Raw genomic sequence first — 26,972 nt, 5'->3', positions numbered from 1 at the left:
CATAGGAATCATCATAGCCTTTAAGCCCATTGGCTGTTCATTCACATCAATTATTTAACTGCTTTGGGTAATTTTTTTAAATGAGTTTACTGCTGCATGAATGCTTGATGTAGCAGTTTTTGTATTGCCAACCACTGCAAGTCTATTTTTTGATCCAACTTTCTCCCATGTTTTTTATGGGAATAGGATGTATGGGTTTTCGGGGAAGAGTATTTCACTTATTTCCCTCCTTTGAATCCTGTCTGGATGTTTGTAAACCCAAACTTTATTTTCATAGTTTTTGGCAAAAATTAAATTTCATCTGCTAAAATGCGGAATTAAGTTTCAAAAATAACGTTAACACGAAACCCGTTTTAAAAAAGAAATCTGATTGCCGATCACTCCCCGCATTGCTCTAAATTGCAGATTATTTATCGGTTTTCATGCCTTTATTTGTAGCTTTTGAATTACCAGTGAAATATAGTTTAAAGTTTTTAAAAAGACAGTAGAATCGTGGGTAATTAAAATATTTAACCGAAATAAACTTTGATTATGGGCACAATTAGTTGTAAAAATGCAAAACATTAAATGGAACTATTCATATAAATTACCGTACAACCGCAAGCATTCACAGCGGGCTGGAGGTTCAGGGAGCCCGCAATTCGCAGTGAATTGTGGGAGTATCCGTGTGATGCTGATTCAGGAGGATAGACCGCGAGAGGAGGGTGGAAAATGGTGCAAGAGCGAACCTGAAAAAAACTGCAATGACCCTGGAAACGAAATGATGCGTCTCTTCAGAGTGTCTAAATCTTTTATTTTATTGCGGCGGCAGAAGAACAGGTCAGGACGATAGCATTTAATTATGTTTTACTGACAGCTTGTCGTTGGAATGCATATCATCACTGCATCATATCATTCGCTTTTCAGTGGATTGGCACACTTACTATTGTAGTTTCACTGGCTGGCTGACAATAATAAATGGCCGTATGGGTGTGTATCAAACGATGTCTTGCCAAAAACGACAGGAACTAGTTAACATACAAGCAGAGAAATGACGTCCTCAAAACGCACTATGTTAACCAAAAAATAAATGGCAATAGCACGATAACAGACAATTAATTTAAAAAGACAACGCATGCCTTTTGAGTGGCTATAGCTTGTCATTGTAGGAAATGTAGTCTTTATTGTAAAAAGGTGAACATTGAACTTATTCTTCTACGTGCTGAACGACTTATCCCAATGTGCCCTAACACGCCGTGATCAAAGAATATGTGTTTTTATTTATTTATGCTGAGCTATATTATTTACGAGGATCAACTCTGCGCCGGCTCACCTACGTGTTATAGCTCGCGTGCTTCCACACCCTATAATATAATTTCTATTTATGAATCGGAGTGGTTCTTCTCAGCTTTAATCCTCGTGGTGCACACGGTATAAATTTGCTCCAATGAGCGAATGTCTTTTCAGAGGAATGTCGATTTTCCGGGCGAATCTCTTCATTTTCAGAGGGCGGGGGGAAAATAAAGACGTTCATTGGACCCGGATTTGGGAAAGGTGGGCCCAATTGTGCTTGGGGGCATGGATGGATGCTATTTCTTTAGAAGCCAGTGCACTCGTGCGCCGCCTGTCGCGAGGATGTTGGCATCTGCGGTGTGCTGAGCAGAAGCTCGCGCTGCAGTGCGGACAGTAGGAGGCGGGGGAAGCAGTTTGGAGGAGGGTTCTCGTCATGCAAAATATGACCAAATATATTGGGAACGCCAAACATATCTTGTAGACTGTAACGGTGTAAGCTATTTAAATTAATTGTGGTTCAATTACAGAATTAAGCAATTCAGTAGCTATAGTCTAAGGAAACTTCATGTCAGTCTTTTTAAAATGTCAAAACATGTATGTACCAAGCTCGTGTGCTCGAAAAAACTCGAGTTTTTATTTGTGACTGTTATGTAGAAAGACAACGTGTTGTAACAATATATTTTATCTAAGCAGTAGGCTACTGTAACAATGACGGATGCAGCGACCTTAAAATTAAGACAGAGATGCGTTTTAATGCCTCTGTGATAAAAGCCTGCTGCTTGATGTCTGTAATGTGAAACAACCTGGATTTATGTTTATGGTTTGTTTAGATGACTATAGGTATGAACAAATTAATTTGCAAATGTTTGCTTTTTTCGGGTAAATTGACTGTCGATGTATTAATAGAATTTGCGCAGCATCACGAGGAATGTTTGCGTTAGGTGCCTTCACGAAGCGCAGTGAGAGCTACGGCACGCGGTGATAATGTAGCTTAGTTGAAGCAGCTCAACAGTAGGCTTGGTGTCTCGGCGACACTAAAGTTTAAAAAATGTATTCAATTTTACGCGGAAAATTGTGTAAACCAAATGGCGGAAGGGGATTCGTTTTCCTTTGAATTCTTCTGGGATCGAGACATTCTTCGGCGCGAGTAAAGTGCCCCCTAAAAGTCCCAAATGAAGGTTACGAAACGAAGACGGAAAGGAATGCCGACTTCTCATAGTCTCTGTGCCAGGTAAATCACTAGCCTACAGCATTCTGAACCGCTTAGAAAATCCACGGTTTTGCAGTTGCCGTGTGGACCCAATTGCGTATGAAATGCATGTTTATTAGATTTTATCAACAGACTTTTGAATTGGATAGCGGGGAAATTTATTGTGTGGACATGGTGGTGTCAGTCAGCATATAATAGCTCCACCTAGAAACTGGTTTTGACCAAGATTTGTGCTATGTTTTACAGGTGATCTAGATGGATGTATTACATATGCTAAATGAGATTTGAATTGGTATAATAATCAGATGTTTTTAAGAACCACTGCATAGATAATATTTAGATTGCAGTCTTTGTGGAATTATTTTCAATGGAAAAAAAGGACTCATGTCAAATCACTGCTGTTATCAGGAATAGGCCTGCATTGTGTGTATTGTGACAACAGTATAAGTAAACAACAACATATTTTTGGTGAGGTAATCTCCCATTTTCCCACCTCTACAGATTAAACGTTTAAATTGTTTTAAGGCTTAAGTTTACTTTCTAGGTATGCATAGCGGAGGGCACCGGTTTTATAATTATTTTATAATAACCCTTTCTATTTCAAATTCTGTTAATACAAAATTTGAACACTGTGCTTTTAATTATTATGAAAAAGCAATGTTTCACATTCAAGATGAGAATTTGCATTACTTAAGCACATAATATGAAATCCAGTAGCTTTGGTGAGCCTTGATTTATAAGCAAATTACAAGTTTATACCTCATTATTCCACTGTGTGTAATTTTATTTAGTACTTGGAACAGAAAGCAGAACACATTTTGCATGTGTTTAGTTATGTGGTACAGGAAACTGAAATTAAGCTATATTGACTGGATGTGAAGATCTAGTTTATCTTAAAGATAATACGTATTGCAATTTAACTCTTATGTAAAATTAATAGCCAAATTCTAATTTCTAAATTGCCAAATTATTCAATATATTAACACAGTTCTCCCACTGTTAACCTATTTTATTCAAGCTGTAATTATGTGTTCTGCATTTTTGCTTGAGGAATTATATCCTTTATGGGGATATGACAAGGTCACTGCCACCAGTGTTTGCCTTGATGATCATATTTGTGTTGTCTGTTTCTTCTGGACGAGCTGTCTAAAGGAAGAAGTCATTATCTCAGTTCTACTCCTTATCTTTGTTTACTACTCACTGCTGTTTACTACTAACACCAGTGTGGATTATTTCCACATGTTTAAATCTATTAAATGGAAATGGAAACCTTTATTTCCTGTATTTTCTGAATTGAACACTTTCATTTGTGTTCTGTCAATGGAACACTTTATTTCCTGTGTTCTGTGAATGGAACACTTTCATTTGTGTTCTGTGAACGGAACACTTTTTTCCTGTGTTTTGTGAATGGAACACTTTTTTCCTGTGTTCTGTGAATGGAATACTTTATTTCCTGGGTTCTGTGAATGGAATGCTTTATTTCCTGTGTTCTGTGAACAGAACACTTTTTTCCTGTGTTCTGTGATTGGAGCACTTTATTTCCTGTGTTCTGTGAATGGAACACTTTATTTCCTGTGTTCTGTGAATGGAACACTTTATTTCCTGTGTTCTGTGAATGGAACGCTTTATTTGCTGTGTTCTGTGAATGGAACACTATTTCCTGTGTTCTGTGAATGGAACGCTTTATTTGCTGTGTTCTGTGAATGGAACATTTTATTTCCTGTGTTCTATGCAGAACTCCTGTGCACATGTTTAGCCTCATTCAGGTAATAACAGTGCTTAATTGCTATGTAGCTAAGTAAGAGGGCATGATTGAAGTAGTTCTGCTGTGGGTTTATTTCAGCATGATCTATTAACATCTTTTTGAAAGCTGTAGTCTGGAGTGCCAAAGTCAGCAGACCGCGGACATCTACACCCACAAATCAGCAGTGCGGTTCACACGTGAACGCGGCTGAGGTTGCAGATAATTGGACGTTCCAAATTAGGGTGGTAGTTGGCCATTTTTAGCTCCTCATTGGGTCCCAAATTCATTTAATAAGAATAAATAAAGGTGAGGTTGGACAGAGCAATAAGGAATTTATTTTATTTTATTTAGCCTTTGTTTAACCAGGTAGTGTGCGTTGACTTCACTGAAGCAAAGATCAGAACAATCTTGTGTGAAACAGGAATTATAAGAGGTTAAAAGCAAGAGCATACTTCCAATACCGTGCCATGAATTACACATTTAAAATGAACTATTGAAATGAGGAAGTCCAGTGTCAGGTGTTTTTCTAGAGTGTTCCAGTTGTATGGAGCTCAATGGTTGAAAGCCATCTTTCTAGATTCACTAGAGGATTGGGGACTTTAACTGTCACAGGAGTGCAGGTGATTCTTAATGAACTGCTTTATGACATCCTGTACTTACGCCTGTAGCTTTGGAAGCCTGTTTGTGCAGGCCGACAGGGTAGTGTCGGTTCTCACCAAAGAAGCATTGCCTTGGATGCACTGCCCCGCATTACCTTCCTTATGTGATGTTTATCTCTGATCAAGCCCACCTCTACTCAGTGTGATTCTGCCTGTCCTATAGCTGGAGGTTTATAACATGAGCAACACTGCTGTGATGTCACTGTCAACTGTGATGTCACTGTCGACCGTGACTCTCTTTTATGTCTTGACTTTGTAGGATGACAGAGGAGGGTTTTGGTGTCGACTAAATTGGGGGAACCCTAGGATTTTATCAAAGACGTAAGGTTTTTGAAGAGATTTTTTAATATGGTGAGAGGTTTACGTGTTCTTCTGTCCCTGGGAATGTGGCTGCACTTCACCTCAAAATGGCTGCCGCAGCTTCCCGGCCCGGGTTCAGATTCTCTTGTTGCTGTTTTACTGGTACAGGAAGCGGAATGCTACACCCCTCGCTTCTGCAGAGCAGATCCCCTCACTTGAGTAAAACGCGTGGGAGGAGGTGGGCAGGGAGGACATTTCCATACCTGTAATTACCCATGAGTCTGTGCTGCTGAAATGACTAAAGCATCTGGGAAGTGTCACTGAGCACAACGTTAAAGAGCTGCTGTGTTCTCACTTAAACACAGTTTCATATTTATACATTAGTGTTTGTTTTGTTATATAAGCTATCCATTTGAAAGCTGTAGCTGGTAATGCAGAAAAGGGATTAAAGTGGGTTCGTAACGCTGAATGTGCAATAAGCTCGGGGTGTTCGGGCTGAACGCTGAGGCTCCTGCTATGTTTCCTGCTCAGTGTTCACACTGGCATCTGATTGGTGCTCAGATGATGCTCATCTACAGATGTTCTGATGCTCTGGTGAAAGACTCAGAAACTCATGGGAATTACAGGACAAGGAAATGAGCAGATTTCTGCTGTGTTAAAGCACACTCTTGCATTGTGGATGGACAATGTTTCTGCTTGGTCTTGCTTCTCTCTCCCCCTTATCTATCTGTCTGTCTCCTGTCTTTTTTTATCTCTCTTTCTCTCTCTCTCTTCTTCAATGGATCAGTGCATATGTTGTTGCTACAGACACACAGACGCAGTGTGACACAGAGAGATAATTAATGCACAGTGAGATGCACAGGGCCACAGGCATGGTTTGTATTCAGGACTGTAGTTCCTGGTCTGTGCTGTGCATGGATTCTCCTGCTGGACCTGGCCACTGCATGCAGAATGCCATCCGTATTAACATGTCCTCCATCCCTCAAACATTCAGCCTGATAACCTGAGACTGCCCCGTGTAATAACCTCTCTATCTGAGACTGCCCCATGTAATCTTAACCTCTCTATCTGAGACTGCCCCATGTAATCTTAACCTCTCTATCTGAGACTGCCGGTGTAATCCTAACCTCTCTGTTTAGCTCTATTTCAGACAAAACAGTCACAAACATGTACATGGTAAACGGCTTTGATTTGCAAACACGTTGGGAGTTTGTCTTTCAGTGAGACTTCTGTTGAAAAAGGCCTTCAGGGAAGTATTTTATTCAGCGCTACGGAGTGAAACTGTCAGTTTCTTCACTGTCTGGACTCACGGATCTGCTGCAAATGAGTGATTTTGTTTTCAACATGAGCACTTGTGGTTTGGGTGTGTTTACCAAATAACCACTGAAATAAGCAGGTGAAGAAATGTGAATGATCAACAGAAAATATTTATGAAACAAGAAGAATCATTTTCGTTTATAGTTTTCCAAGTTTTGGCATGACTGAACTTTGTGAAAATAGTTTCATCTGAATACCTAGCTGGCGTTATACCGACTGTTCACCACAAAGACATTCCCTGGGAGGTGAAGTCCAGGCTCAAATGATCTAAGCTTAGCATGAATAGAAAAGGATGTGATAAGGCTTGTCTGCTGTTGGTGAAGTTTTATTTTCATTGTAGTTTATATTAGTAGATTTAGTAGGTTGGAGTATCAGTACAGTATTTTGGTGACTGAATCTGGAATTGACCACCTTTCTGAACCTATAGTCAGTGCTTACTGTCGCTCTGGATAAGAGCGTCTGCCAAATGCCTGTAATGTAATGTAATGTAATATACTGTACTGCTGAAGTTTCAGATAGTCTGATTTTATTAGCCTACGGTGTGTTTCTGATGCCCTGCTGGTTTATGGGGACTGAGGTGTGTTTCTGATGCCCTGCTGGTTTATGGGGACTGAGGTGTGTTTCTGATGCCCTGCAGATAAATGGCAGCTTTAAGCTGGGAGCAGCACGAGTCCTGTCGGCCTGGCAGGTGCAGTGCCTAGCTCCAGTGCTGCAGGACCAAGCTAATATGAATGGGACTGGAGAGCAGGTGGACATTCTGCCGCCCAACTGCATGGTCAAAGACCGATGGAAAGTGGTGAGTGTTTCCTTCCTTCCTGTGCCCAAACTCTGCCTTCTGTCACTGCACTGTGAGCCATAGCCTGACACCCTGGGCTGGGGTTTGAATGCATGAATGAGCCTCATTATCTGGACTGTGGCATTGCCCAGTGTGGGCGGAGCCTCGATTCAGCGCCACGCAGGGATGGAGGGATTCAGTCGGCCGAAAAGGTGGTGTTTCATTACTGGGTTAGGCGACGTGAAGCCACAGCATGCTCCTCTGGCCCCTGTCTGTGTGAGCCTGCACTGCGGGCTGTTCAGCAGCAGCGGCTGCCACGTCTTTTGGGGGAGAGCACGCACTTGTCTGCGCTCTTGAATCGATAGCGTAAGGCTGCAGCAGATTCTTCCAAACAGGGAAGAAAAAGCTGGTAAGGCATAAAAAAGAACAGAAAGCAGCATCTGAGTGTTGCCCTAACTGCTGTTAGTAAGAGAAGGCGTTTGTGCAGTTGCTGTAAAAGGGAGGTTTTTCTCCTTGGATGTGTGCAGCTGAAGAAAATCGGAGGTGGCGGTTTTGGGGAGATCTACGAGGCGCTGGACCTTCTGACGCGGGAGAACGTGGCGCTGAAGGTGGAGTCGGCCCAGCAGCCCAAACAGGTCCTCAAGATGGAGGTGGCAGTGCTGAAAAAACTACAGGGTAGGACCAGACACGCACACACACGCACACACACGCACACTCACGCACGCACATACATACATGAACATACACACATACACACACACACACACATGCACATACATACATGAACATACACACACACACACGCAGCTCACACGAACGTTTCTGAGTGACGCTGAGATGACCTGGAGTCTCATTACTGTCTCCTTCTCCTCTTCTCCTCCTGCTCTTCCTCCTGCTGTTCCTCTGCTCTTCCTCCTGCTCTACCTCTGCTCTTCCTCCTGTTCTTCCTCCGCTGGCTGTTTGCTCTCTTCTCTCTATTTGAAGAAACGTTTTCAGCGGTGTCTTCTCCTGAGGCACTAAACTCAGTCCTTCCCAGACTGAGGCTGGAATTAGTGCTGTTTCTGTGACTTGTGCTGTGTGTGTGTGTGTGTGTGTGTGTGTGCATGCATGTGTGTCTGTGTGTGTGTGCGAGCTTGCGTGTGTGTGTGTGCCTGTGTGTGTGTGTGTGTGCGAGCTTGCGTGTGTGTGTGTTCCTGTGTGTGCCTGTGTGTGTGTGTGCGTGTGTGGCATGTGCGTGTTTCTGTGTGGCCTGTTCATAAGATGTGCATGACTGTTACCCCGGATGTATTTTATTTAAATAGAAATATTAAAAAGGCCAGAGGGAAGATGTGGAGTTTTTCATCAGTTTAATTTAGCTACATTTTGAATAATTCACGCTGACATACTTTCTCATAACCAGCTCAGAGAGAAACCAGCTCAATATTTACCCCCTGAGAACAGGGGTGAACAGACCGAGTCATCCTCGCCTGGGTAAGGGGCTCTGTACAGTCCCTGTACAGCACACACTCCCTCACGTTCCTTTTCTCAGGCCCCGAGATTCTTGATTCTGTAAAATAACTTTTGCATTCTATTAAAGTTTGATTATTTTACCATCCCAGGAAGTCAGTAATATGTCATGTCCTGTTACACAGGCCCTACTGTTCTAGTGCATGACTCATTTCTCAGGGAAACATGGCCCAGTGTCCTGTGCAGCAGCTGATAATGAATGTGCTGCTCTGTCTAAATTCCCGCCCCCCCCCACCCCCCCAATTTCCCATGGTGTTCAGTGCTAGTATTGATCTGGTTCCCAGTGGCAGTGTAGTAAGAGACCTGCAGCAGATGCTGTATAATGCAGCCGCAGCTCCTGTATCCTGCAGCAGATGCTGTTTAATGCAGCCGCAGCTCCTGTATCCTGCAGCAGATACTCTTTAATGCAGCTGCAGCTCCTGTATCCTGCAGCAGATGCTCTTTAATGCAGCCGCAGCTCCTGTATCCTGCAGCAGATACTCTTTAATGCAGCTGCAGCTCCTGTATCCTGCAGCAGATTCTGTATAATGCAGCTGCAGCTCCTGTATCCTGCAGCAGATGCTCTTTAATGCAGCTGCAGCTCCTGTATCCTGCAGCAGATACTCTTTAATGCAGCCGCAGCTCCTGTATCCTGCAGCAGATGCTGTTTAATGCAGCCGCAGCTCCTGTATCCTGCAGCAGATACTCTTTAATGCAGCTGCAGCTCCTGTATCCTGCAGCAGATGCTCTTTAATGCAGTCACAGCTCCTGTATCCTGCAGCAGATGCTGTATAATGCAGCTGCAGCTCCTTATCCTGCAGCAGATGCTGTAGAATGCAGCTGCAGCTCCTGTATCCTGCAGCAGATGCTCTTTAATGCAGCCGCAGCTCCTGTATCTTGCAGCAGTGGGGATAGGGTTATGGCTCAGGCTGCAGTGACTGAATAAAGCCCAGTGCCGTGAGGCTGTGTGCGTCAGCACTGCTCTACAGCACAGCAAGGACTCTGGGAGACGTTCCAGCTTTAAGCTTCACGTGTCATTGCTGTGTATGCGAGAGCCATATGGTGAAGTAGAATTATTGCTTTTTATATCTGGGGAATAAGCAAGAGTGCAAGATTGTTTTTATTTGTTAATATGGCGCTGTGAAGCTGGTCCCTTTATTCAGTGGGATACTGCTCTGTGTGATGATAACTGTGCTCTGTGTGATGATAACTGTGCTCTGTGTGGTAACTGTGCTCTGTGTGATGATAACTGTGCTCTGTGTGGTAACTGCTCTGTGTGATGATAACTGTGCTTTGTGTGATGGTAACTGTGCTCTGTGTGATGATAACTGTGCTTTGTGTGATGATAACTGTGCTCTGTGTGATGATAACTGTGCTCTGTGTGGTAACTGTGCTCTGTGTGATGATAACTGTGCTCTGTGTGATGGTAACTGTGCTCTGTGTGATGATAACTGTGCTTTGTGTGATGGTAACTGTGCTCTGTGTGATGATAACTGTGCTCTGTGTGGTAACTGCTCTGTGTGATGATAACTGTGCTCTGTGTGGTAACTGTGCTCTGTGTGATGATAACTGTGCTCTGTGTGATGGTAGCTGGCCTCTGTGTGATGATAACTGTGCTTTGTGTGGTAACTGCTCTGTGTGATGATAACTGTGCTCTGTGTGGTAACTGTGCTCTGTGTGATGATAACTGTGCTTTGTGTGATGGTAACTGTGCTCTGTGTGGTAACTGTTCTCTGTGTGATGATAACTGTGCTCTGTGTGATGATAACTGTGCTCTGTGTGGTAACTGTGCTCTGTGTGATGATAACTGTGCTCTGTGTGGTAACTGCGCTCTGTGTAGTAACTGTGCTCTGTGTGATGATAACTGTGCTCTGTGTGGTAACTGTGGTCTGTGTGGTAACTGTACTCTGTGCGATAACTGCACTCTGTGTGATAACTGCGCTCTGTGTAGTAACTGTGCTCTGTGTGATAACTGTGCTCTGTGTGATAACTTCGCTCTGTGTGATGATAACTGTGCTTTGTTATACATCTAATCTTATCCATACCTCACCAAACTTATGAGCTCAAACTGACCTCACACCAGCACCCTGTTCATATCCCAACCTTATGAGCTCAAACTGACCTCACACCAGTGCCCAGCCTCAACAGCTTTATGAATACAGATCTTAGTGACAGTTTGCACTGTAGGTCATTATTTCCTGTAAGTGTGAAGCATTATGCTGTACCGATTGTTTTTGGTCTGGAATTTGAGAGTATTGTCATCGTTAAATTCCATTTTATTTTGCAGGTAAAAATCATGTTTGTAAGTTTATTGGCTGTGGAAGGAATGAGAAGTTTAACTATGTGGTGATGCAGCTTCAGGTAAGTTATTTAATGTTATTTTATTCTAGTAATAAAATTGTTAATATATTAAATCTCCGTTTAATATATTATTAAATGACCACCATCTAAATGCATGTAAGAACAGCTTGAGTTTGGAAGCACTGCAGTGAAGAGGCTTAAGCAGGTGGAGGTGTATGAAGGTATAACTTAAGCACGTGGAGGTGTATGAAGGTGTAGCTTAAGCAGGTGGAGGTGTATGAAGGTAAGGTGTGGCTTAAGCTGGTGGAGGTGTATGAAGGTATAGCTTAAGCAGGTGGAGGTGTATGAAGGTGTGGCTTAAGCAGGTGGAGGTGTATGAAAGTGTGGCTTAAGCAGGTGGAGGTGTGTGAATGTGTGGCTTAAGCTGGTGGAGGTGAATGAAGGTGTGGCTTAAGCAGGTGGAGGTGTATGAATGTGTGGCTTAAGCAGGTGGAGGTGTATGAAGGTGTGGCTTAAGCAGGTGGAGGTGTATGAAGGTGTGGCTTAAGCTGGTGGAGGTGTATGAAGGTGTGGCTTAAGCAGGTGGAGGTGTATGAGGGTGTGGCTTAAGCAGGTGGAGGTTGCTGTCTCTCAGGGCAGGAACCTTGCGGATCTGAGGAGGAGTCAGCCGAGAGGAACCTTCTCCATGAGCACCACCCTGCGCCTGGGGAAGCAGATCCTGGAGTCCATCGAGGCGATTCACTCCGTGGGCTTCCTCCACCGAGACATCAAACCGGTACGAGCGCTGTGCGCTAAGGCACACTTTGTTAGGTACGAGCGCTGTGCACTAAGGCACACTTTGTTAGGTACGAGCGCTGTGCGCTAAGGCACACTTTGTTAGGTGCGAGCGCTGTGCGCTAAGGCACACTTTGTTAGGTACAAGCGCTGTGCGCTAAGGCACACTTTGTTAGGTGCGAGCGCTGTGCGCTAAGGCACACTTTGTTAGGTACGAGCGCTGTGCGCTAAGGCACACTTTGTTAGGTACGAGCGCTGTGCACTAAGGCACACTTTGTTAGGTACGAGCGCTGTGCGCTAAGGCACACTTTGTTAGGTACGAGCGCTGTGCGCTAAGGCACACTTTGTTAGGTGCGAGCGCTGTGCGCTAAGGCACACTTTGTTAGGTACGAGCGCTGTGCGCTAAGGCACACTTTGTTAGGTGGTAGCGCTGTGCGCTAAGGCACACTTTGTTAGGTGGTAGCGCTGTGCGCTAAGGCACACTTTGTTAGGTACGAGCGCTGTGCGCTAAGGCACACTTTGTTAGGTGCGAGCGCTGTGCGCTATGGCACACTTTGTTAGGTGCGAGCGCTGTGCGCTAAGGCACACTTTGTTAGGTGCGAGCGCTGTGCGCTAAGGCACACTTTGTTAGGTGCGAGCGCTGTGCGCTAAGGCACACTTTGTTAGGTGCGAGCGCTGTGCGCTAAGGCACACTTTGTTAGGTGCGAGCGCTGTGCGCTAAGGCACACTTTGTTAGGTACGAGCGCTGTGTGCTAAGGCACACTTTGTTAGGTACGAGCGCTGTGCGCTAAGGCACACTTTGTTAGGTGCGAGCGCTGTGCGCTATGGCACACTTTGTTAGGTGCGAGCGCTGTGCGCTAAGGCACACTTTGTTAGGTGCGAGCGCTGTGCGCTAAGGCACACTTTGTTAGGTGCGAGCGCTGTGCGCTAAGGCACACTTTGTTAGGTGCGAGCGCTGTGCGCTAAGGCACACTTTGTTAGGTGCGAGCGCTGTGCGCTAAGGCACACTTTGTTAGGTGCGAGCGCTGTGCGCTAAGGCACACTTTGTTAGGTACGAGCGCTGTGCGCTAAGGCACACTTTGTTAGGTGTGTGCGCTAAGGCACACTTTGTTAGGTGCGAGCGCTGTGCGCTAAGGCACACTTTGTTAGGTGCGAGCGCTGTGCGCTAAGGCACACTTTGTTAGGTGCGAGCGCTGTGCGCTAAGGCACACTTTGTTAGGTGCGAGCGCTGTGCGCTAAGGCACACTTTGTTAGGTGCGAGCGCTGTGCGCTAAGGCACACTTTGTTAGGTACGAGCGCTGTGCGCTAAGGCACACTTTGTTAGGTGCGAGCGCTGTGCGCTAAGGCACACTTTGTTAGGTACGAGCGCTGTGCGCTAAGGCACACTTTGTTAGGTGTGTGCGCTAAGGCACACTTTGTTAGGTGCGAGCGCTGTGCGCTAAGGCACACTTTGTTAGGTGCGCTTCTGCAGTGCCCTTGGCCAAGGCACTTGCCTCAGAACTGGAGTTGGTACCCAGGCGCAGCACAAGAGAGGCAGCTGCCCACTGCTCCTGAGTAACTAGGATGGGTCAAATGCAGAGGACAAATTACCCTACGGGGTTCAATAAAGTATATCTTCTTTCCAAACGATCTATCACTACCCGCACACCCTGTCTAGTATTCGTAATTATCTTGATACAACAATCATGTAGTATCCATGCAGACTGTGGCCTCTGCAGTAACAGAGATAGATCCCAGCAGAAATATCTCCCTGCTGTAGGTGTTGTGTTGCTGGATGGTTAAAATGTTAACTCGTTTTTGGCTATTTAATGTGTTTAATTGTGTTAGTTTAATTGCATTGGTTTCATTCACTTGGGATGAGGGGAAATTATATGGTGCTGTCTAAGGCTTGTATTTGTCTTGTAAGAGAGTGAGTGCTTATGTGTTTCTCTGGGCGGGGGGGGGGGGCTGTGAGTGCTTATGTGTTTCTCTTGGGAGGGGGGGCTGTGAGTGCTTATGTGTTTCTCTGGATGGAGGGGAGGACTGTGAGTGCTTATGTGTTTCTCTGGGCGAGGGAGGGGGGACTGTGAGTGCTTATGTGTTTCTCTGGAGGGGGGGCTGGTCTGTGAGTGCTTATGCGCTCACTGGGGTTTTTTAAATTCTTTTTCAGTCAAATTTTGCTATGGGGAGGCTCCCCTCCACGTACAGGAAATGCTACATGTTAGACTTTGGCCTCGCGCGGCAGTACACCAACACCAATGGAGAAGTCAGATTGGTGAGTGACTCGCTCTGTAAGCTTGGGTCAGTGTGGTCAGTGTGAACACTATTCAATTTTTATTTAACCTTTATTTAACCAGGAAAACCCCATTGAGATCAAAATCTCTTTTGAAATGAAGACAGCAGACTGTAGAACCCCAGTTGGCTGAAACGTCTTTGTCTGATTATTATTATATTGTTTTTGTTATTGCTTGCTGGCTGGCAGTCTGTGATATAAATGTTCAATAAGTGTGTGTTGGGTATCCATAGAGGTCCTCACAAAGCATCCTGCCATCCATGGTATGAGTGTGTTAATGACACAAGCGTTAGGACCCTGTGTGTTAATAACACAAGCGTTAGGACCCTGTGTGTTAATGACACAAGCGTTAGGACTCTGTGTGTTAATGACACAAGTGTTAGGACTCTGTGTGTTAATGACACAAGCGTTAGGACTCGGTGTGTTAATGACACAAGCGTTAGGACTCGGTGTGTTAGTGACACAAGCGTTAGGACTCTGTGTGTTAATGACACAAGCCTTAGGACTCGGTGTGTTAATGACACAAGCATTAGGACCCTGTGTGTTAATGACACAAGCGTTAGGACCCTGTGTGTTAATGACACAAGCGTTAGGACCCTGTGTGTTAATGACACAAGCGTTAGGACCCTGTGTGTTAATGACACAAGCGTTAGGACCCTGTGTGTTAATGACACAAGCGTTAGGACCCTGTGTGTTAATGACACAAGCGTTAGGACTCTGTGCGTGGCTGTGCAGGTGTGTATAATTGGGCCTGGTTTAATGTCTGCTGTGTTGTGCTTTAACTATTTTAGCCTCGATCTGTGGCAGGGTTTCGGGGAACCGTCCGCTACGCCTCAGTCAATGCTCATAAAAACAAAGTGAGTGCTTCCCCTCCACTGTGTGTCTCAGTTACCAGCTCCACCTCAGCATGGATTATAATCTGCCTGTGGGTTATAGGGTTATAACCCTAACCCTAACCCCTCCACTTTGTGTGTCTCAGTTACCAGCTCCACCTCAGTATCTCAGCATGACAGTCAGTTAATATGGGCATGAGAGTGTAAAGCTTCCTGTTTTCTGAGGAGCCCATTGCTGTCTGGCCATTACATTAGAGCATTTAGCAGATGCTCTTATCCTCTTTTTGGATGCATCCATTTATACAGCTGGATATATACTGAAGCAATGCTGGCTAAGTACCTTGCTCAAGGGTATAACGGCAGTGTCCTACCCGGGAATCAAACCTGTGACCTTTAGGTTACTGAACCAACTTCATGAATGCCTCCTTCTTGAATACTCAGCGTGAAACGTATCAGCAGAGGGACAGAATATTTGTGCTGTTAACCGCATGTGTGGTTATGTGTGAGTTTACAGAAGCCCCACTGGACATGACTGGAACTGCACTGAAAGCAAAACTGCTCCTTTTTTTCAGGAAATAAAAACCAATAAAAAATAAACATGGGAAGTAATCACACATTTCATCATGTTTGTTAAAATATATAACATAAATGTGCAGGAAATATTGATATGAATAATGTAATGATGCTTTCAGTGCAACTGCCAGGTTATAGGCGATGCATGAACAGTTTTAATGCAGTTCTGACCATGTGGTTTTTCTGTTGATACAGGAAATGGGTCGGCATGATGACTTATGGTCCTTATTTTACATGCTGGTAGAGTTTGCGGTTGGCCAGTTACCATGGCGAAAAATAAAGGACAAGGTAGTTCACCGTTTCCAACCAAATGACCACTTGGCTTATACCTACATGTTAACACTTAGGTGCGCTAAGCAAGTGAATGTTTATACAGGTTTGCTAGTGGTAGATGAAATGGGACCAACCATACTAGTGGTATCTTACAGAGGAACAGCGATGCTAATGGTAGCTAAATGTCTTGTTTTATGTTGCACAGGAGCAAGTGGGCCTGATTAAAGAGAGATATGACCATAAGATGCTGCTCAAACACATGCCCTCCGAGTTCCACGTCTTCCTGGACCATGTCTTATCCCTGGATTACTACACCAAGCCTGACTACCAGGTGCTCACGCTTACATCAGTGTGATCCAGCCGCTCATTGTGAGCAGGTGAGGAATTGGGAATAAAGCCAGACGTGCCTGTGTGTCTCTGTGCCCTGCAGCTCCTCATGTCCGTGTTCGAGAACAGCATGAAGGAGCGCATCATCGCAGAGAATGAGCCCTTCGACTGGGAGAAGGCCGGGACCGACGTCCTGCTGTCCACCAGTGCGTCCACCCCACAGCAGCACACCAGACAGACGGCAGCCATGGTGGGGTACGGACATACGGACACAGCTGTTTGGGGTCACACTCTCACCTGACCAAAACCTACAGCTGTGCATACACTCACCTGACCAACACCTACACCTGTTCATACACTCACCTGACCAACACCTTGTCCGTACATAGAACACCTCGCTGTTTAAAGCAGTTTGTTTAAGGCTGAGAGAAATCCATTTTTAAAATTTGCATGTGAAATTGAATTGCTATTCCTCTCTCTGAATATTGCATCATTTGCTTTGGTGCATGTAATCTAGAGTGAGATTAATATGCACAGCACTTGCTTTATTGAGCCATTGACTTGAAAAATGCTTTTATGTGAATCACTTTCCATCCCTGGCATTCCTATCTGTTCCCTCAGAATAGAACCGGAATATTCAAAACGATTCACGTTTCTTATAGTTCTATCATTGCAGTGTAATGTTTTGAATATTCTGTAAAATGGGATTATTCTTGGGAAAGTTTAATGCGAAAGTAGAGACATGGCCATTTGCATTTGTTACAATCAATGGGAGCTACTTAAAGCAATGAAGGTTATTAATATTTCAGCTGACGTTGCTTTGGCTTCATAGTGATGCACTTCAGGAAAGGTTGGATTGCTTCGTTCTCAGAGTCTTACCCTTGAACACGTTTGAGCTGCTGTAAAGCGGTCTGAGCTGCTGTAAAGTGGTCTGAGCTGGTTCTGTACCTTACTGCTGTAAAGCGGTCTGAGCTGCTGTGAAGTGGACTGAGCCGGTTCTGTGCCTAACTGCTGCAGGGTGGTGAACGTGACTCCCATGCCTGGGGATCTCCAAAGGGAGAACACCGATGACGTTCTCCAGGACGAACACCTGAGCGACCAGGAGAACGCCCCGCCACCTGTCCCCAGTCGCCATGGAGATGCCAGCCAGCCTCTGCCTGAGGGAGAGGCCTGGGAGGAAACTGACTTCAACCGCAACAAACTCAGAATCAGCCTGAGCAAGGTAGGGCCTAAACTCAGAATCAGCCTGAGCAAGGTAGGGCCTAAACTCAGAATCAGCCTGAGCAAGGTAGGGCCTAAACTCAGAATCAGCCTGAGCAAGGTGTGTCTTTTATTCACTCAAACCTGAATTTTGGCACACTGTCAGGTTGTGTGTGAGTGTGTGTGTGTGTGTAAACTCTAGCCTGTGCCCCCCACAGATGCAGTGTGGGATGGAGGAGGACCCCAGCAGAGGGCTCTGTCCTGGGGCCCCAGACTCCCCAAACATGCAGGTGCGCTCACTGCGGTACCGGCGGGTCAACAGCCCCGAATCGGACCGGCTCTCTGCTGCCGAGGGGCGCGGGGACATCTACGGCCAACGGTGAGCAGCCCCTGCCCCAGACCCCAGCCCCAGACCCCCCCAGCCCCCAGACCCCTAACCCTAACCCTAACCCTAACCCCCCCCAGACCCCAGCCCCAGACCCCAGCCCCAGACCCCCCCAGCCCCCAGACCCCTCACCCTAACCCTCGCCCCCAGACACCTCACCCTAACCCCCACCCCCACCCCAGACCTCTAACCTTGTGTGTGTATATGGTGCAGGTCCCATAGGACTGTGGTGTGTGTGTGTGTGTGTGTGTGTGTGTGGTGCAGGTCTCTTATGACTGGTGTGTGTGTGTGTATGGTGTAGGTCCCATATGACTGTGGTGTGTGTGTGTGTGTGTTTCCTGCAGGTCCTGTATGACTGTGCTGGTGTGTGTGTGTGTGTGGTGGTATGGTGCAGATCTCTTATGACTGTGCTGTGTGTGTGTGTGTGTTTCCTGCAGGTCCTGTATGACTGTGCTGTGTGTGTGTGTGTGTGTGTGTGTGTGTGTATGGTGCAGATCTCTTATGACTGTGCTGTGTGTGTGTGTGTGTGTGTGTGTGTGTTTCCTGCAGGTCCTGTATGACTGTGCTGTGTATGTGTGTGTGTGGGTGTTTCCTGCAGGTCCCGTATGACTGTGGTGTGTGTGTATGTGTGTGTGTGTGTGTGTGTGTGTGTGGTGTGTGTGCGTACGGTGCAGGTCTCTTATGACTGCTGTGTGTGTGTGTTTCCTGCAGGTCCCGTATGACTGTGGTGTGTGTGTGTGTGTGTGTGTGTGTGTGTGTGCGTATGGTGCAGGTCTCTTATGACTGCTGTGTGTGTGTGTTTCCTGCAGGTCCCGTATGACAGTGGTGTGTGTGTGTGTATGTGTGTGTGTGTGGTGTGTGTGCTCTGTGGTGCAGGTCTGACAGTAATGAGTGTGTGCTCTGTGGTGCAGGTCTGGTGTCTAACGGTAATGAGTGTGTACTCTGTGGTGCAGGTCTGACAGCAATGAGTGTGTGCTCTGTGGTGCAGGTCTGGTGTCTAACGGTAATGAGTGTGTGCTCTGTGGTGCAGGTCTGGTGTCTAACAGTAATGAGTGTGTGCTCTGTGGTGCAGGTCTGACAGTAATGAGTTTGTGCTCTGTGGTGCAGGTCTGACAGTAATGGGTTTGTGCTCTGTGGCGCAGGTCCCGTATGGACATCCTGGGCTCTCCCTCCAGGCAGGTGTACTCGTCCCAGCCGGCGCAGATGCTGTCGGTGGAGATGGCGCAGGGGGACCGGCAGGCCAGCGGCCGGCAGGACGTGTCGGCGGCGGACCAGGAGGCCCACAGCAATGCCTTCATCAAGTCCGTCCCGCTGGCCGAGGAGGAGGACTTTGACAGCAAGGAGTGGGTCATCATTGACAAGGAGACCGAGCTGAAGGACTTCCACCCGGGGGCAGAGCCCACCACCTCAGGCACCACGGACGAGGAGCCGGAGGAGCTGCGGCCAATCCAGGAGCAGGAGGAGCGGCGGAGGGGCGGGGCCGAGCCCGGAGCACGCCCCAAAATGCAGGACGGGCGTGGCCGCGCCATGCTGACTGTCACCGAGGAGGAATCGTCCCGCAGGACTGGCCCCGCCCCCAGCCCCGCCCAGTCGCCCTGCCACTCGCTGCCTTCCACCCGCCCCAAGAGGAGGGAATCTGATCCCTACGGCCCACAGGGACAGGTAATGGTCCTGCCCTGTTACCTGTGCTATCACCTGTGCTGTCACCTGCCCAGTGACCTGTGCAATCACTTGCCCTGTTACCTGTGCTATTACCCGTGCTATCATCTGTGCTATCACCTGCCCTGTTACCTGTGTTCAGCTGATCCAGTTTGATTTGTGTTTAGCTGATCCAGTGTGGTTTGTGTTCAGCTGATCCAGTTTGGTTTGTTTTCAGATTTATACTATGTACATGTCTTATGCAGTGGTCAGTTGTCATTCTCAATGATGCATTATTCTACAGTGTTGGATAGAGAAGGACAATTACATAAAAATTAAAATTAAAATGTGGGTAATTATGGAAAATGATTCTGCTCAGGTGGTAAAGCGTCAGCAGCCACACATGGTTCCGTCAGTAGAGAGAGACTGTCTGGGGTGCAGACTGGTGGAAGAACTGCATTAACCACTGTCACATTTGTGACCCACCTCAGGTAGCATTCCAGCTTAAGCAAGTCAGCGTTCTATGATGTCTGACTAGACAAAGGTTATTTTCATGCCAAGTGAGTGCAAGGGGACAGTTTATACTTGGCATGGTGAGTGTGCAGGAATATTTTATTCCCAGAAGCTGAGAACTTTTTTTAAGGAGGCTGAAAGCACTCCTTTAAGGGTGTGTGACTGCACCTAAAACAATGCCCATATTGATTATGCACCAGTAGCTCTGCATTGCTGTGGTTGGGCTCTGTCTGCCTTCAGCTCATCTGTTATTGTGACATCATCAGGCAGAGACGTTAATTCTGCTCCAATAACTCTGTTTTCCAGCAGCATCAGACACAGAGCAGAAAGGATGATGTAATGGTTTTCCATTGTGGTGTGCAAGGCTACCCCCTGGTGGCTGAACTGTGTATATTAACTGTGCTGTCTTAAAGCAGATTGCTCCAGCAGAGATTTGTACTGAAAGCATGGAGCTCCACATGCCCGGACCCAGATCCCACACAGGCCGTGGGCTTCTCAGAGACAGTCTGCTTTATGCTGTCCTTCATGAAACATGATTAATGTATTTCCACAAAGTATGATTAAAACTAAAATGAACAGAATAAGATTTGGTGGAGTGAATGACTGAGCCTGCTGAATATCAGTCCTTATGGGGTGGGGTTAGGGCAGATGTTGGGGCGGGGTTAGTGCAGATGTTGGGGGCGGGGTTAGGGCAGATGTTGCAGTGGGGTTAGGGCAGATGTTGGGGTGGGGTTAGGGCAGATGTTGGGGCGGGGTTAGGGCAGGCTTTGGGGGCGGGGTTATGGCAGGCTGTGGGGGCGGAGTCAGGGCAGGTGTTGGGGGCGGAGTCAAGGCAGCAAGGTGATGCCCAATGAGCAGATAAAGCATTTATCCACACCCACTAGAACAAAAAACCCTTTGTGATCCCTCTGTGCTGTCTCCCCTTGGCAAATGTTGTCTGGAGAAGGAAATGACTGTTAGGTTTTGAAAGGCACAGCAGTGACTGTTAGATTTAAAAAAACAGAGCATTGACTATTAGGTTTTAAGAAGCTGGGAAGGAGTTGGTCCAATCACCTGGTCTGACTCCTGTTTTCCTCTGCTCTCATTGGTCCTTTTCAGTTGGAGGACAGGCAGGCCCCGCCTCACCCCCGGCCCAACCAGCTGAGGCGCCTGGCGTCCTACGTCTTCTCCTCGTCCACCCTGGAGACGGAGCAGTACCCCCACCCGGGGGGGTCGCTGATCCAGCGCAGCCGCTCGGCGGAGAGCAGCCCCGCCCGCGGCCCCGCCCGCCGCCACCTGCCGCTGGCGCCCGGCAGCCCCCGGCCGCGGCACTCGGTGCTCGGCGTGTCGCGGCTGCAGATCCAGCAGATGCTGGCCAAGCTGATGAACAAGACGTGAGCCCCGCCTCGCTGTCTCCCACACTGCTGCTCCTCTTCTCTCCATTCACTTTACCTCTCATTACAGATCCCTCCTCATGCAATAAACTTCCTCTGCTCCGCCCCTGGGACAGGCTGCAGGAACCAGGTGCCAATCAGACAGTGGTGGGAGGAGCTAGCAAGGTGTAGGCCCAATTGGGTGTCAGCAGGGCGGCAGAGGTTCACTCTGAAAGAGTGAAGAGTCCCAGCCAATGGCATGGCAGTGAGAGAAGTCCCAGCCAATGGCAAGGCAGCGCTGAGAGACATTCCTCCGCTCACGCTGTGTTATTTCTGAAGGAGAAGCAAGCTGTACGGAGAGAGATGGTTGTGTGTGCCCGGGACTGTTAGACCACAGGCAGAGATGTACTGTCCCAGTATGGGGAAGTATACTCATCCAAAATAGGAGGAAACCCATTTAATTTCACATATCCTTCAAAAATGTACTAAATATTGTCACTTTCATTTATGCACTTTAATGCATATATGCAATTTAATGCACAGACTGTAAGTAAATTTAACAATATATACTGTATGCATATCACTGCAAACATGAAAGTGTCAGTAATTTTTTTATATATGTAAGGAGCATATTTTTGAACACAGTTAAGTCAAGTTAATTCTGTATTCCTTACCATTTGCGCTTTTTGTTGTTGCAAGGTGGAAACTGGCAGACATGTTATTCCTCACACTGATCTATACCCACACCATGCTATACCCACACTAATCTTTACCCACACCATTCTATACCCACACTAGTCTTTACCCACTCCATTCTATACCCACACTGATCTATACCCACACTGATCTATACCCACACCATGCTATACCCACTCTGATATTTACCCTCACCATGCTATACCCACACTGATCTATACCCACACCATGCTATACCCACTCTGATATTTACCCTCACCATGCTATACCCACACTAGTCTTTACCCACACCATTCTATACCCACACTGATCTATGCCCACACCATGCTATACCCACACTGATCTTTACCCTCACCATGCTATACCCACACTGATCTATACCCACACCATGCTATACCCACACTGATCTTTACCCTCACCATGCTATACCCACACTGATCTATACCCACACCATTCTATACCCACACTGATATTTACCCTCACCATGCTATACCCACACTAGTCTTTACCCACACCATTCTATACCCACACTGATCTATGCCCACACCATGCTATACCCACACTGATATTTACCCACACCATTTTATGCCCACACTAGTCTTTACCCACTCCATTCTATACCCACACTGATCTATGCCCACACCATGCTATACCCACACTGATCTTTACCCTCACCATGCTATACCCACACTGATCTATACCCACACCATGCTATACCCACACTGATCTTTACCCTCACCATGCTATACCCACACTGATCTATACCCACACCATGCTATACCCACACTGATCTTTACCCACACATCTATACCCACACTGATCTTACCCACACCATCTATACCACAGTCTTTACCCACCATCTATACCCACTATCTTACCCACACCATGCTATACCCACACTGATCTTTACCCACACCATTCTATACCCACGCTAGTCTTTACCCACACCATTCTATACCCACACTAGTCTTTACCCACACCATTCTATACCCACACTGATCTTTACCCACCATTCTTACCACTGTCTTACCCACCTTTCAGTCTTACCAATTCATACCCACATATTATCATCTTAACACTGATCATATACCACGCTAGTCTTTACCCACACCATGCTATACCCACACTGATCTTTACCCACACCATTCTATACCCACGCTAGTCTTTACCCACACCATTCTATACCCACATATTTCTGATATTAACACTGATACATCCTGATGTCTCTTCTTCTTAAGAGAGCGTTGTGGTTTGTGTAAAAATCATAAATGGCCAAATCCTCACATAATTAGTACATTTTAAGTGAAATGAGGATGACTGTCAGTATTTGAACATGGCCATTGCCTGTATGTGAGAGTCACACTGGTACCTGTACAGATGATGTGTCCCGGGTGTGTTTCTGTAGTCTTCCAGTGTGTGTGTGTGTGTGTATTTATGTGTGTGTGGGTTCTCAGAAGTCTCCTGTAGGCAGGAATCTCTGTAAAAAGCACTCTAATGTAATCACTGACATTTGAAGACTTGGAGCTGTAGCAGCCATGGCCTTTGGATTTTGGAGTTTATATGTAACATATTTCATGCGGTTACTATGAATGTGTGTTTATGCTGCTAACCACGCAGTCATTTCATCAGGAGTCACTGGCCTGGTGACTCGGAGACATGGTGATTTCACTGGAAGGTTGTTAGGCATTATGAGCGATTATTGACAGTACTGTAAAGACTGTGATGTTCAGTTTAAAAGCGGAAACAGAGGGTCCTGCTGCCGGCTGGCTGCAGTGATTGGCTCATTACTGTTAGCTTTCATATGCAGAGGAATCTGTGCACTAGGCCCAGCGCAGAGCTGTGTGAGTCCCTGTGAAAGTGCTTAGTCAGCCACCCAATCCTCTGAGCACAGGGTCTGTCGTAGTAGGTGCTGTGAGCAGGTGGGCGGAGCTTATTATGATTGGCTGTAGTGTACATTACAGTTTTTAGAATGTGAACAGGTCTGTCGGTTTGCTGTAGCGCAGTGCAATAAGATGTGGGTGCTGTATGAATGTGTGTGAATGAGGACTAAGGCACTTTATTCTGAGGTTAAAACACGCTACGCTCTGCTCAGGGCTGGCACTGACCTGGGGCTGTACATGCAGTCAAACAGCCGGAATGAAAGCATGTGCTAAACCGTGGAGCTGAGAGGAGGTTTAGAGCAAGCGCATTTCTCAGTGCGTGGTTGGGTGATTTTGGTCAGCACCTCACATTACTGTTACAGATTTACAACTCCCTTTCACAGCTACAGGATATTCCTCATAAACTCAATATCCCTGCAGCCAGCTCTGGTGATGTCACTGTGAGAATAAGTATTGGAACTGGAGCCATGAGGTGTGGTGCACTGGGATGTGTAGTCCATTAGGGTTAGGGTTCCTGAGGAGTTGGTGGAGACAGAAATGCGGCAGATAGAGCCATTATATTTCACTGCTGCTTGTACAGAGGCTCTGAGGACCACCAGCACAGAGAATGGAATGTGTTTCATTTTACAGCATTGTGCATGAATGGAGTATTACTGGAATTTGCTTACTGAGAGACGTGAGTGCTGTCCTATTTCATCGGATCTGAGCTTGAACCGTCCCCATGCATTTAATGGGCGCTCTCATATTAGTATATTACACGCTGTTGAAGTTAGTTAAAAGCCATTTAGTTAAAATAGCATTTTGTTTCACGAGCAGTTAAATTACAATAACACGAACACGGAAATATTTTAAACAACAGCTTTCTGTTATTACATTAGTTCACGTGATAAACATATTTATTATGCATAACCCATATTGAAATGATATTACCCAATAATACAACTGAAGTTGAAGTTTAAAACGTGAAGAATATGTCATTCAGAATGTGTTGTTTTATGGTAGCATTGACTGCAGACACAAGCATTCAGGTGAAAATGAAAATCCCCATGTGCTGTTTCTGCAGCTCGTAGATGGGGACCCACTCCTCCTCCTGTGACTGTTTTGCCTTAGAGTCCAGATCAGGTTTTTACCCAGCATCCTTACATCAGGCACCCTCCCCGTCAGATCCAGTCAGGTTATGAATGCATGATTCACTGAAGCCATTATGAGTTTTGGATTCTTTCACTGGATACTCGCCAAAGGTGAACAGATCAAGCAAAGAGTAGGTGCAGGGCATGGACAAACTGTGCAGTGGCTAATGGACAGATTATTTAGCTGCGGTCAGACCTGGGTCTGGGAATGACTGAACTGGAATTAACAGTAATATGTGAAGCCACTCCAGCAGTGAAACAGTATGAAAGGAGAAATTAGTTCCGAATGTTGATGAAAAAAGATTAAGTTTAAAGTTTAAACTTCTGTGGAAGGAATTTTACTGGTGTCTTCAGGGTTGAAGCATTTCAGATAATTATTTAACTGGTTTTGCTGCTATTGAGTAGTACGTAAGTGGTGTGCTATACGATCTCAAAATACACATATTTCAGTGGTTAATGTGTAATGTTTATGTGGAATGATGTGATTATATAATGATAGTGTCCAACACGTGTCCAACAAAATAATTTGTTTCAAGATAAACCAAATATGGCACAGGGTTCTTTGTGTTATTATTGTTAGTGTGTCTATCATCATGCAGTATGTAACAGCATACTCTGTTAAAGTTTCCAGAACGTTTTTTTCTGGGGAAGAATAATATTTATTTTAAGCTGTTTTTGTGTGAAAGCAAAGAGAATGTGCATCACTTGCATCAGATCAGCTGCTACATGAATGTTATTACCTTTTTTTGCTTTGTATGTGATGTGTCTGACAAAGCACTTAACACAAGTGTGTGCTGCTTGTTGGTAAATGGTAAATGGACTGCATTTATGTAGCGCTTTTATCCAAAGCGCTTTACAATTGATGCCTCTCATTCACGTATCCACACACACACTCAACACTCACACACCAACGATGAAAGGCTGCCATGCAAGGTACCAATCAGCTCGTTGGGAGCAATGAGGGGTTAGGTGTCTTGCTCAGGGACACTTCGACATGCCCAGGGCAGGGGATCGAACCGGCAACCCTCCGACTGCCAGACAAACGCTCTTACCTCCTGAGCTATGTCGACCCCAGACATTGGGCCTCATTCACCAATATCTTCCTAAGCTTTCTACTTAAATTTGTTCTTGAGAAAATTCCTAAGAAAAGTCTACGTCAGATTCACGACACAACCGCAGAATTGTTTGCACATGTGTTCTTAAAATGATGAATCCCATTGTCCTCGTAAGTGTAAAGCCCATGCCAGTTGTTCCTAATTAACATAGGTAAACGCCCCGCCAATCCCCATAAAAGGGCATGAGACTGCAGGGCCGTGTGCACACAGAAATCGAAAAGAAAAGTTGAGAGCGAACGAAGTCAATACTGCCCCAACGAAAATCTAACGACGGTGGAGCACCGGACTCCAAACATAAGAAAAACTTCAGTAGTTCTGAAGTGGAGGTTTTGCTGCGGGAAGTGAACAGCAAACGACTTGTCATATTTAGTCGCGTCAGTAGTGGATATAAAACAACACAAAAAAGATGCATGGGATGATATTATTCGTTCAGTGAACGCTGTATCTGGAGAAGGGTGCACAACTGATGAAGTAAAAAATAAAAAATGGTTTGATGTCAAATCTGAGGCAAAAAAAAAAAAAAATACTGGTGGCAGTGGGCGCAAGGAATTGCGTGTTATGCATTCAAACGACAAAACCCGTCGCTGCACAAAACACTGCACAAAAAATTTATTGCCAGTCATTTAGGTGTCACCACCCTAGTGACGTTCTCTTCTTCAACATGTCCATGTGTTTAAAAAGTGTTACTTAAGTGCCTAGTTTGTATTCAAAATGTAAACATTGGCTTTTGCAATATAGACCAAACATTGCATAATTGAAACCCCCAAAAATAAAAGGTCACTACAGTGGTTTGATTTTTATCATTTACTCCCGCTAAGGCAACCACCCTCTGAGGCGGAACCTGGCACCTTAATGCTTTATAAAATAATGCAAATAATTATTTAAAAATATTATAAATGATAAAAATATTATTGTAATTTAAATCCTATAATATTATACAACTGTAGA

The 26,972-nt window shown here is 45.8% G+C and overlaps 1 protein-coding gene across 5 annotated transcripts; it reads left to right on the top strand.

Annotated features, from left to right (window-relative positions):
* Nucleotides 1-116: 116 nt before the first annotated feature.
* On the top strand, nt 117-22,696 carry LOC135242707 (tau-tubulin kinase 1-like). 5 transcript variants are annotated; one of them, XM_064313949.1, is made up of 15 exons: nt 117-819; nt 7,140-7,298; nt 7,805-7,952; nt 11,050-11,123; nt 11,698-11,838; nt 13,987-14,091; nt 14,901-14,966; nt 15,711-15,803; nt 15,994-16,119; nt 16,219-16,370; nt 17,133-17,337; nt 17,534-17,694; nt 18,843-19,362; nt 20,950-21,224; nt 21,341-22,696. In XM_064313949.1, the coding sequence occupies exons 2-15, from the start codon at nt 7,230-7,232 to the stop codon at nt 21,393-21,395; spliced, it is 2,190 nt and encodes a 729-aa protein (XP_064170019.1). In that variant the 5' UTR covers nt 117-819; nt 7,140-7,229; the 3' UTR covers nt 21,396-22,696. The 5 variants fall into 5 exon arrangements, with proteins under 5 accessions (XP_064170019.1, XP_064169996.1, XP_064170010.1 ...); XM_064313926.1 differs by lacking the exon at nt 117-819 and adding an exon at nt 886-1,870 and having other exon boundaries at nt 1,903-7,298; XM_064313940.1 differs by lacking the exon at nt 117-819 and adding an exon at nt 886-2,503.
* Nucleotides 22,697-26,972: the final 4,276 nt, after the last annotated feature.

This window comes from Anguilla rostrata, chromosome 2, assembly GCF_018555375.3.
Source record: "Anguilla rostrata isolate EN2019 chromosome 2, ASM1855537v3, whole genome shotgun sequence".
NCBI classification, from domain to species: Eukaryota; Metazoa; Chordata; class Actinopteri; order Anguilliformes; family Anguillidae; genus Anguilla; species Anguilla rostrata.
The sequence above is the reverse complement of the archived record's forward strand: the minus strand, read 5'-3'. Positions and strand labels throughout refer to the sequence as shown.

What these genes read in the sequence shown, in the direction of transcription:
- LOC135242707 (XM_064313949.1), top strand. Translation starts at nt 7,230, where the DNA reads ATGAATGGGACTGGAGAGCAGGTGGACATTCTGCCGCCCAACTGCATG. An exon ending in CAGACGGCAGCCATGGTGGG is followed by an intron (nt 16,371 to 17,132) that starts GTACGGACATAC and finishes TAACTGCTGCAG; the next exon opens with GGTGGTGAACGTGACTCCCA. An exon ending in CCTACGGCCCACAGGGACAG is followed by an intron (nt 19,363 to 20,949) that starts GTAATGGTCCTG and finishes GGTCCTTTTCAG; the next exon opens with TTGGAGGACAGGCAGGCCCC.